Source organism: Thunnus maccoyii, chromosome 22 (assembly GCF_910596095.1).
Source record: "Thunnus maccoyii chromosome 22, fThuMac1.1, whole genome shotgun sequence".
NCBI lineage: Eukaryota > Metazoa > Chordata > Actinopteri > Scombriformes > Scombridae > Thunnus > Thunnus maccoyii.
This window is the reverse complement of record NC_056554.1, coordinates 23,901,032-23,912,833: the sequence shown is the minus strand read 5'-3', so window position 1 is coordinate 23,912,833 and position 11,802 is coordinate 23,901,032. Positions and strand designations below refer to the sequence as shown.

The window sequence follows — 11,802 nt, the reverse complement described above, 5'->3', positions numbered from 1 at the left end:
GTTGGGAATTCACTTCCAGTTTTGTGAAACGTGGCCTACCAGTCCCTGTAGGGCACTTTCTCCCTACTGCTTCTAAAATGAACCTCCCATCAAAATGGCAAAGGGATCCCACTTAAATATTCTTCCATATCCCTTTCTATATCAATCAATTTACAGTGGTAGCACTTTAAAGTGTCCCACTTTTTCACCGCTGTGTGGTTGCAGCTCCCCCATGTGATTGCCACGGTAAGCATGCAGTATCCTCCAACCCTGCTCCAGGCTCAGTGGGAGTAGCAAAGGCCCTCCCTCATCATTACTCTGGATGCAGCAGGAGTCCCAAAGCAGCTTGTGAATATTCTTACTGTATTTCATATCATACAGGGGCTGCACTAAATCAGTTATGATAATCTGTTACATACATGGTTGCAGATGTTTAGTCAAAGATCTATTAGAACATGTTTAACACAGTGGCACAAGTCAAGGAAATATTAAATGTGATGTAGCCTACAGTTAAGGTTTAGGGATTGAAGTCCTAATGCATAACATAGAGACTCTTTTGTTTTTGTTGGTTTGTTTTATTTCCTTCACCTGTGGATACCAACGTATAGTACACATCTACTTCAACCAAAGATAATAGCACTCATTGATGTTAATTATTAACCCACCACACTAAATTAAAATTTCCGTTGGACAGTGGGAAACATTACTCATTGGTGCAGCGTCACAAGCAGCAGGGTTATACTGTACATACTGAGCAGTGTGCTGCTACAAATGCAATGCACACTGTTAGGTGACCATTTCCACCTACTGAATGTGGACAACTACAGTATTTACAGATATCACATATCCATCCTCCCGTCTTTCTCTCTGTTATCTCCCTTTTATCTAATTTCATTTCACTTTCAGTCTCTTTACCAGGCATGCACACAGTCACAGCCACGACCACTCAGAACTACTGCTGATCATCCGTTGCTACAACAAATAAATGTTAGTGTTCCGCGGCTACTGACAGATTTGATTGCAGTTATTTTATAACCAGTTGCCTAGCAACTGAGCCCAAAGTTCAGCTGTCAAATAATGACACTCAATGTGAAACTCTGCTCAGCTATGGGAAACAGATACAATTACAATAGTGTGTCTGATCTTTAATTGAAATAATAATACCAGCTTTACCTTCCATTAGTCAGTGATGTCTGGTTTGAAACTGACATGTTAATTTAAACTGCAATAATGTTTTTTTATGAACAAGTTCTGCTTAACTTGAGAGTTTCTGTATTACTGTGATATTAATGATCAGTTTGTTGCTCTTTCAGAGACATTTAAACACTGACAACAATACACAGGGAGACAGTGAATAACTACTTTTAGAGAGCTGTTACTACAGTCTTCTTGTTGCAGTTGATGAAACATTCCTGGTGAAGGTCGGGAGCTATCAGTGATTTGCAGACTTTGAGCTCTCAGTCGGATAAGGTGTGCCAGACTCAACAGGTATGTTGTCTTTGTCTTACATTTAATCTAGAATAAATGAGAAATTCTCAGAATAAAAGTGGGCCTGTATTCAAAACTGTGGTCTCTCTCAAACACAATTTTAGGTTAGAACATATTATAGTCTTTCTCTAGCTTTCTATAGCTTTGTTATCAGTGGCAACATCTAAACGCAAAATGTATTTCAAATTTAAGTCAATTATAAATGAATTCTTTCAAATTACCACAATCTTGAAATGTTATTTATATTTATTTTATACATTTTAATAGCAAAAAGTTTACTTTTACAATGAGTCTTTATTATCATGATAGTAATGTATCGGACATGTTGGACTTTGTAATATGGAAACTGTTCAGATTTAACTAAAATATCAAATGGAATGGCAGCATGTGATTTTCAACTGTGGGACAAAAGTGAAAGTATATTGCCATGACATGTTAATATTTGTAGAAGAGTTGTCACAACAAGAGAATGGAGAAAACTTAGGGGGGGGTTCTCACAGGTGTAGGGTTTGTAGCTTTTAGTCTATGACTCAGCCCATCCAATTTAGTTCTTTCTTTTAAAGGAAAGGTTCACAATTTTTCGAGTCTGTCTTAAAACAATAGTCAGGTGCCCAAATGAACATCAGGCCTCATTCACAGTGTGTATGCACAAATCTTTAAACCAAAGGTATGAATATTTTAAGCACAAATCTGGGATTCATCAATATGCTCTTACCTGAATTGTCCTACAGTCTTAAAAAATGATATAGTCAATATTTATTCAATGTAAACAATATATTACAACCACAATTATTTAAAAAATGATTGGGCCTAAATATACAACATTTAAAAGTGTGAAATTGCTAATACTACACAATTTATTTACTAATTATAAAATTAATAGCTAAAACATTGTAATCCATTAATCATCATCATGAATGTAATGTAATTATAAATTTATTAAAGTTGTTCTGTTCCCACTTTTAGATGACAATAGCTTATTTATTGGAATTTGCATATTGGAATGTGACAGCACTGCTCCAACAGAGACAGTAATTTTGTGTGCACACTTATTTTGTGTGCAAAGTAAGAACATTTCTACGCACATATTAGTGAATGAGGCCCAATGAAACTTTTTTTTTTTTGCTGTAATCATTCCTCCTGACCATTAGAAGATACCTTCAATGTAAGTGATGGGAGACAAAATCCACAGTCCTCCTTCTGTGCAAAAATGTATTTAAAGTTCATCTGATGATAATATAAAGCTTCAGCCATCTCAGTTAGTCAAAGTGGATATCTTCCTCAGTTACATTCTTTTTAGTAAAAATGTCCCTCTTTGTGTCTCAACAGACAACTGTTCAGCCGCAGTGGAAGTACAGTAACAAAAAGACAGATTTTGGCACTAAAAACAACAACTTTTGACTTGATTTGACTCATCTGGACAGATTAGCTTCAGATAAGCTTTTAAATACATTTTTGCAGAGACTGTGGATTTAAATTGCGATGGGATCTTCTACACTATTGGTCAGTGTGAACAGGAGGAATGATTACAGCAAGAGAAACGTGTCAGTGTTCATTTGGGCTTCTGATTGTTTTTTTAAATGCTGAATCTATCCTTTAAACCTGCTCAGGATTTAATTCACTTTTCACATTTCACGTTTTAGCTGAAGAACTGTTCACAAGCCTTTTTCCCCAAAAAGTAACAGTGACACTGTTATTATGGTATCATTGGTTTCTGTTCATTTTCAGAGTTCTATGATGTTTTGCCAGACAGACGGAAAGACCCTTAAAGCTCTCGTTGTTTTGGTTTTCCATCTTCTCTTAACAAACTTCTGTAGAGGTAACTTACACACAAATACAATCTCGGAAAGTCATTAATTTGTCATTAACATATCACTATTATGGGGTGATCACCAGAGCTATTGTATTTCCTGTCTGTCTCTACTGTCTACTATCAATAATGGCTAAAAGTCAAAACAACAAAGGTTCAAATCTAATTACAAAATAAATTAGCTGCTGTACAAGCACGAGTGCTCAAGCATAATACTGATCTTTATTTCACAGACTGTAGAAAAATGTGGGTGAAAAATATGAAGAAACTGTGACATCACACCTCTGTCTCAGCAAACCTCACATATTTTCAGGTTTTTAATAAATACTCTGTGTTATTAATGCAGTGTCTTATTGGAGAACGTGAAGCATCATATAGTTGAGCAAAATTACTAATTTAGGAACATTTAGGAACATTAAAATAGACGTTTGGGTTTCCAGGTCAGTCTCAGCTGATTGGTTCATCTCAGCCAATAGTAGCAACACTTGGTGATGACATCATTTTGCCGTGTCATCTGCAACCTGCGGTGGATGCTGCTGGCTTGACGTTGGAGTGGACGAAAACTGACCTGAACCCCAGATTTGTCCATGTGTGGCGTGACGGTGTGGAGCTTGTGGATAAAAAACATAAATCCTTTGAGGGAAGAACATCATTATTCATCAATGAGCTGAAAAACGGAAACATTTCACTGAAACTCTCAAAAGTAAAACTCTCTGATCATGGAACATACAGATGTTTCATTCCGACACTGGAAAAACAATCGTTTGTTCAACTAGTTGTTGGTAAGTGGAAGCATGATCTATGTGTTCATGGTTTACATTTTGCTTAGTCATTATGTCTCCAGAAAAAGATTTTGGTAGGATTAACATAAACATTGAACACTAAGACAACTACGTCTTTGACACAAGTGCACTTTCAAGATCAACATTCTCTCTGTGCTGATTATTGACAGTTTGGACAGTCTTACAGCAGCTGTCAATGTGCAACTTTTCCCTTTTCAGTCCAATGCAAAAGCATATTCATGCAAAATTTTACACTTTTGATTATTTGCAAAATACTTTACCTTATGTAAATATTTACTTTATAGTTACATGCCATTAGATGGCTGTCTTATCAGGATATTTTCTCAGTTTTAATATTTTGTGCACTATCTATGAACTTCACTTCCACTAAGAGCAACTTTTCCTTTTCCTCAGCATCAGGTGCTGTCTCCTCACCTGTCATCAGATTAGTAGGACTTGACAGAGACAGAGGAGGAGTGATGTTACAGTGTGAATCTAAAGGCTGGTATCCACAGCCTGAGGTGTTTTGGTTGGACGGTGAGGGAAACCTCCTCTCTGCTGGACCTACAGAGACAGTCAGAGGTCCTGATGACCTCTATACTGTCAGCAGCAGAGTGACTGTAGAGAAGAGACACAACAACAACTTCACCTGTAGAGTCCAACTGAAGAACATCAACCAGACCAGAGAGACACACATTATTGTTCCAGGTAAAAGTCTCAAATATTGGTTTTAGTTTCAAGTAGCTGAGGTCCAGTTTTATATAAATAAAATGTTATTCTATATTTTATCATTGCAGATGATTTCTTTAAGATCCAGTCCAGTTCTTCCCCTGCCATAATCGGTTTGGCTGTTAGTTTGGCTGTTTGCATCGTGGTTATTGTTGCAGTTGCAGTTTTCTTTTTTGTGTGGAAATGGAGACCAAACATGATCAGTAAGTCACAAATGAATTGCAGTGTTCTGTAAATGTCAAGTTATGGGTTATGTTTGGTTATTTTTACATCCCATCTTATACCTAATTTAGGACTGTGATGTATCATCTGCTGTCATAACTTTCTAAAATAAGTAAATGTCTTTTATACTTTAGTTCTGCTGCCTTTGTTTTTACACAGAGGTCAAGAGAAGAGAAACTGACACTAAAGTTCAGTATCATAAAGATGAAGAAACAGTGAGACAGAAGCTCATTACAGATGAAACTGCACCAAAGGACGGAGAAGTACGAAAGACAACCACACATGTAAGAATCAGACATTTGATAATAAATATAAAAACGGGGCCGGGAGTGGGAAGATTGATTTTGCAGTACTACATTACTACATTACTACAGATCTAATTAGTAATCTACCAGTAAACTGGTAGAACAGGTCGTTCACTAATCTGAAGGTCATTGGTTCGATCCCTGACTCCTAACAGTCACATGTCAAAGTGTCCTTGGGCAACATACTGAGCCCAGTGGTTGTGCCTTTACCTGCATGGTAGCTTGCTGCTACTGGTGTATGTGAGTGTGTGCATGAATGTGAATGAGTGAATGAGCAGCAGAAACATTTTAAAGCACTTTGGATAAAATATACAGTAAATGCAGTCATTTACCATTTCTGCCGCATGGATATCTGATATTTCTATATTGTATGAAAACTCAAAAGCTACAAAAATCTGACCTTGAATTTTTTGTCTTTTGTGTCATTGTGTAGAATGTTCACTCATATGTCCTCTCTAAAAACATTTAGCATCCTTCAAGTCTGAAGTCAGACTTTCTGCTGTCAGCAAGCAGAGGAGAAGAGATGCCGACCAACAGCTTGAAGGTTTATCTTTACTTTTATAATATTTTACACAGTTTATTATATTGAAATCAAACTCTTTATCTTAAGAATACTACTACTACAATACTACTACTTCTTCTTATCATTATTTTTTTATTTTTTTACCACAGCTAATAACTGCTGCACAAATCAGACTTGATTTTCTTTTCTGTCACAGGTGGTGCATGAAGAGAATCAGGGGAGCAAAGAAGCTGGTGGAGAAGTGGAGACTCGGACTGAGAAGAAGGAAACTGAGAACAATGAGGTTCATCTCTTTAACCTCTATCCTTCTGTATTTATTGAGATGTCTCGTTGCTGTTTGAGACAGACAGAATGGATTAAATGTGTATCATAGAGAGTCTGACTTGATTAACCCTTTAGGACTACAGATGGCTATATTAAGAAGCTCTTAACACATGTGGTCACTCATGAGTCATGTCTTGGGAAACATAAAAATTTAAGGACTTCCATGGAAATACTCAAAGAAATAAGGTGTAATTGTTTGCAATGATCACTCATATACTTTAATAAACAAACATGTTTATCTTTATCTCCTCACTCTCAGCTGAAGGGAAATGAAGCTGCCCCAGCCAAGTCTTGGTTTTCTTCTTGGGTAAGTGGTCAAAATATAAGTACAATAATACAGTCTGAGGTTACCTGATCAATCAAGAGACGGAAGAGATGTTCATTATTATATATCCATTATATTTGTGTATATTGTTGACTTTTTTATGTCTGACATGACATATGGTGGTATGTTCACTCAAGCACCCTCAAGCAAAACAGTTTTGCTTCTTCTCAGCTCCCCTGGAATAACAACAAGCAGCTCCAGGATGGCAGGCAGATGAAGGAGGAGGCTGAGAAGGAAATGGTGTCCTTGAAGAAGGTCAATCTTTGTTTATTTTCCATGTATATGACTTATTTAAAAGCATCTAGTTGTTCGTTTTCAGTTTTGCTTGAAATTTGTCTGTCCCAACATCTAAAATTACAACAAACACTTTGATTTCAGACCGCTACCATCTAGTTTGTATGAGTCCTGAGTCGTATGTTTCCTCTCTGTTATTCTTCGGCTGCATGAGTCCAAGAACTCTGCAATCAGCAGGTTCTGGAGGGTTTTTTTTGTTTGTTTTTGTTTATTGAGAATATGCTAAATGTATCTCAAAGCTAACAGTAAAGTTTACAAAATCCAAAATGTATTTTCACTGAGGCGATCACAGGAAAGAAAGACTTTATTCTTTAAGAATCTCTAAAATTATTAATCAAAACTCTGAGATGGGTTTCAGTTATGCTCAGTCCGGATTTGTTCAGGTTCTCTGTCAGACTGTCATTTGCTGCAGCAAAACACTGCTGAAAGATCAACATCCATCTGTCTGTCTGTTAGCCGGAGAACTCTGAGGAGACGGTGGCAAAGATCAACGAAGAGCAGCAGAAGACCCAAGATAACCTGAAGAACAAGTCTACAGGGCATTTAGACCTGCATGAAGACGTATGTACACACAGACAAAGTTAATTTTTAATACCAATATGTCTAACAAATTAAACAAAAAAATATGTTTTTTGGCATCGGGCACCCGAAAGACACATATTTTGATCTATCTTACCTATCGGCAGGCTGACATCGCTTTTCAGTGTCTTCTAGAGATTTAGTGACGTTTGGGCACCAAATCTACATGGTTCGGTTTAGGAAAAGATTATAGTTTAGGTTAAAATGACTAATTTGTTAAAGTTAGGGGACCTTTATAGTTGTTTTTGCTACAACAAACACTTGGATAGGTTTGGGGAATGATTGCAGTCATGGCCACTAGAGGGCCTTGTGGTCACCTGAAAGGACACATATGTTGTTTTTTTGGCATTTGCTGAAACAACTGATGCTGTTATTCCTTCTTGGGAGAACAGTTTCTCTAATACATGCATCATAACATGTGTCATAGTAGATCTCATGACAGCAGGTATGAAGCTTCTTATTCTCCAGATATGAGGTACAAAGTCAATTCTAACCATTAATAATACTAATTTGTGTTTCTATTATTTGTAATATACATGTAATACAGTTATTGAAATATATATTATATATATTCAGTGGGCCGCAAAATATGGAAGCTAGAAAACCTTTTAGTTCAGTATCCAGTTCCTATAATACATCCATGATGTCTTCTCCCTCTCAGCTAGAAGCAAGTCAACAGAAAGTAGCAGAACTTCAGAAACAGAACATCTCCTACACGACCATCCAGCGCTCAGTCAGAGGAGACATCTTTGTGGAGGTGGTTGATCTGAACGGTGAATACGTCAGTCTCATCAACAAGTCAGATAAGGTAATGCTGTTTATCTGTGGATCATTGTTAGTATATGAGCATGAATATTAAATGGACCAATAAAACTTAGTTAAAACAAATTGCTGTTTAAATCAGTTTTCTCTTGTTTTAATGTAAAGAGTTCAGATAATTAATTCATACAAACTCTAAAGTCTGTGGGCTTTATTCACAAAGTATTTAATGTTTCCACAGCAGAAGCACAGTTAGAGAATGTTAAGGTCAGGAAAAGGCTGTCATGGTTAAAGGAAACAACCACAGGTTAAAAAAATTTAAAAAATCTTCAATTTTGAAAATGAATTATGGCAAAACGGAGCAGCATATCACATTTTCACTTGATTTTTTTTCCTTTAGCTCAGTTCAGGCAAGTTATCTGCCATAAATTACATACAAAGAGAATGCACCCATTAGCCTATATAACTACCTACATGTATCGCAAGTCAAGTTACGTACTGTTACACTGACTGAAGATGTTTTGTGAATTCTGCTCCTGCTGATTTGTCTATGTACAACCCTTAAATCTCTTAAATTGTTTTCCTGTTACATTGTGTTGACGAATGTAATTTCTGCCTCAATTATCTTCACAGGCGATGTTTTTTTGAAAGAATGAAGCGTTACATTAATGTATGACAGGGAGGAGGTCAGGGTGGATGGGGTACATACAAGACACAGGACCAGGTTTCTCAGAGTCCACTGTGTGTGTTCAGGTTAGGTGTAGGTTAGTGAAAGATTGTGGTTTCTCTTAAATGTTAATAAACACATTATGTCTTGTACTTCAAGTCACTGCAGATTTTTTTCTGTATTAAACCCAAACTACAATCTAACTCTAATCTCTACCAAGTGATGCCAGTGTTTAAACATGAGCATAAAAAAGTTAAATAATGCTGCAGTCACTACCAGCAGATATTTCACTGCAGGGTCAAAAAGCTTAATTCTACCAGCATTATGTTTCCTGTAAAACTGTGTCTCTGTCTCATCCTCCATCTCCTGAACAATCTCTCTCGTGCAGGAACAAGAACTGAATGGCTGCAAGTTACAAATGCGAGTCAACGATGGGGAACCCATCATATTTAGATGTGACAGCTACAAACTCAAGGCTGGACAGACTATCACTGTGAGTTTTTCTTGATTCTTTTCTGACTCCTTTTTTTAAACAATTCCTTTAACTCAACATGAAGACAGTTGTGAGTGAAACTGATTGCAGATAAGTTTCAACCATCAATAAGAAAAGAAGTAAACATGACTGGCAGCAGCTTTGACTGCTGATTGCAGCTGGAAAAAAGAACAGTGTATTATTTTTCTTCTATGCTGTGTTTTGGCACTGAAACGAGCCAATCATTGTCAAATCTGAAACCAAATGACACATAGTTTGTGTTTCAAACTGTCTATCACTTCTTGTTGAAGTGATAGACAATTTGACGTGTGTTTGGTAGATGGATTCAGTCTGGTTCGGTAAATATATGAAGTTTGCTCTTTTCAGATCTGGGCTCCTGATTGTGGTGTTAAGTGCAACCCCGCTGCTAGTTTGAAGGGTTGGAACCAGAAATCCTGGGGCCCTGAAGACAAACTGCTGGTGACACTCCTCAGCTGCTCCGGAGAGGTCTGACATCACTTTGCATCACATATTGTGACAAATACATTAGATGGCCAAAAGTATGTGGACACACATATCTGTGTGCATATTTTAGTGTGTTTATGGTCTAGGACTGTTTTTCATCCTTTTCATTAGCCAGCTCCATAAATAAATGTTTTTTTCAGTTCAATGTGTGGAACTTGCACAGAGTCCTGACTTCAAACCCATCCAACACACAAACAACATCAGTGTTGGACTTCACTAATGCTGTTGTGGCTCAATAGGATCAAATCCCTGCAGCCACATTCCAATATCTGCTGGAAAGTCTGAAACCAAAAGATCGGAGGCTGTTATAGAAGCACATTAATGATTAATGGCCATGTTAAGTTCTAGTGTCCACATACTTTGTTTGGTTGCCCACATACATTTGGGCAGATTGTGTAATTATCATCTGAGCTGCCAAACACAATTTGTGTGTGTGTTTCTTTGTTTGTTTTTGGAAAAATTAACTACATTAACTTCATAATTTTGCTTTCTCTCTCACCAACAGGAAATGGCCACCAACCAAACACAAGCAGACATTATGTTTTGTGATCAGCATTACTGAGATCATCCTGCAGTCAGCACATAGTGCAGTGACTGCTCCTACAGTTTGTTAACACATGGTCACAAAACATTTTGATCTAGAATCCAAAAACTGAGCCACACTTCTTCTTTTTTGTTCTTGTGCTGTATTCAACAATTCAAAACATGTTCTGATTGAAATAGGATGAAATGTGCAGATCTGTATTCCGGTTTTGTATTTTATTTGTAAAGCACAATTGTTTTATTGCTACTGTATATATATTATATATATTAGTGAGAAACCGCATCATTGATAAGGCAAAACACTTAAATCTCAGTTATTGAACTGAAGAAGGTGCATTTCCATCCACATTTTCAATTAAATGAAGTGTAAAAAAAACCTGAGGGCAAATGCAGAAAGTTCAAAAATATCCTGAAATACTGCAAAAAGTTTTTACGCTTGGCTAGATGGAAAACTTTGGGTATCAATAAAAGCAAAATGTGTCAAAGTCCAATGGAAACAGATTTAGCAAATAGATCATGATGTCCATGAAGAATGTGACTTAAATGTTCACTCATGCTTTCATTGTGGAGACAAAAACAGCAACAAACATATCAGAACGATGAGGAGGCTGTAATGCCTCTCAAAGACAAATGTTATATTTCCATCATGTTTTTCACTGTTTGAGGTTTGACTGACTCTTTTTATTATGTCGAGTTACATGGAAAATTAGCGCCACTAGCTGTTTATCTTCATGAACCAACTAACATTTGCAAAACAGCGATGGATGGAAACGTGCATTAATTCCAGTTTTCTTTTAAAATGATCAGATTTTCACCAAATTAGGATGTAAACGTCGCATCTGAGCCTCAAGCCTGCTACAGCCAGGAGCTCAGGGCCATGACAACAAATGGTGGTGTCATCTTTTTTTAAATACCTACTTACATCATGTTAATTAATTGCTCTGTTTCATTAAAAAACAATGATATAACACAAATGTACAGTAGTCATGTCTTGTTTCTACAACTCCTTTTTATATTCAGCTGACTGTAAATCCTCAGGCTTGACAGTAAAGATATTTTTTGTTATTCCTTTTTTTGTGTTGTTTGCAGTTCATTATAAACTGTCAATTTAGAATTCCATCCTCAATTTTTCTAATAATAGAAAGACATAAAAAGCCAGATAAATATGTGTTCGATTTACACCTTGATTTACACCTCCAGGTATTCAAGAGTCCAGATACTGATGTATATTTTGACAATATTTGCTTTGAGTAATATGAAGTAGTAGTTGATGTTTTGCAAAAGTAGTTTTGCTGGCGAACTTTTGTTAACCAAACACATCGTGTATTAAAATAAACAAATAAGAACATTAAGTGTATTTTCCAAAATTTCTGAAATACTAAAAAATGTTATAAAGAATAGGAAGTAAAACAGTGGCTGCAGCTGTGACTTGTGAACATCAGAATGTATCTTTCATCAGCCTTGGCAAAGCCTGAT

General features: G+C 36.6%; 2 protein-coding genes across 2 annotated transcripts; both read left to right on the top strand.

Moving 5' to 3' along the window:
• Nucleotides 1-1,153: 1,153 nt before the first annotated feature.
• Nucleotides 1,154-7,503, top strand: LOC121889049 (butyrophilin subfamily 3 member A2-like). The gene is made up of 12 exons (XM_042400740.1): nucleotides 1,154-1,467; nucleotides 3,196-3,286; nucleotides 3,718-4,059; nucleotides 4,474-4,767; nucleotides 4,857-4,991; nucleotides 5,170-5,294; nucleotides 5,785-5,859; nucleotides 6,035-6,121; nucleotides 6,422-6,469; nucleotides 6,659-6,742; nucleotides 7,238-7,342; nucleotides 7,468-7,503. The coding sequence occupies exons 2-12, from the start codon at nucleotides 3,202-3,204 to the stop codon at nucleotides 7,501-7,503; spliced, it is 1,416 nt and encodes a 471-aa protein (XP_042256674.1). The 5' UTR covers nucleotides 1,154-1,467; nucleotides 3,196-3,201.
• Nucleotides 7,504-7,921: 418 nt separating this feature from the next.
• On the top strand, nucleotides 7,922-11,300 carry LOC121889782 (lamin-B2-like). Its single transcript, XM_042402022.1, has 4 exons — nucleotides 7,922-8,168; nucleotides 9,175-9,279; nucleotides 9,646-9,765; nucleotides 10,289-11,300. The coding sequence occupies exons 1-4, from the start codon at nucleotides 7,950-7,952 to the stop codon at nucleotides 10,343-10,345; spliced, it is 501 nt and encodes a 166-aa protein (XP_042257956.1). The 5' UTR covers nucleotides 7,922-7,949; the 3' UTR covers nucleotides 10,346-11,300.
• Nucleotides 11,301-11,802: the final 502 nt, after the last annotated feature.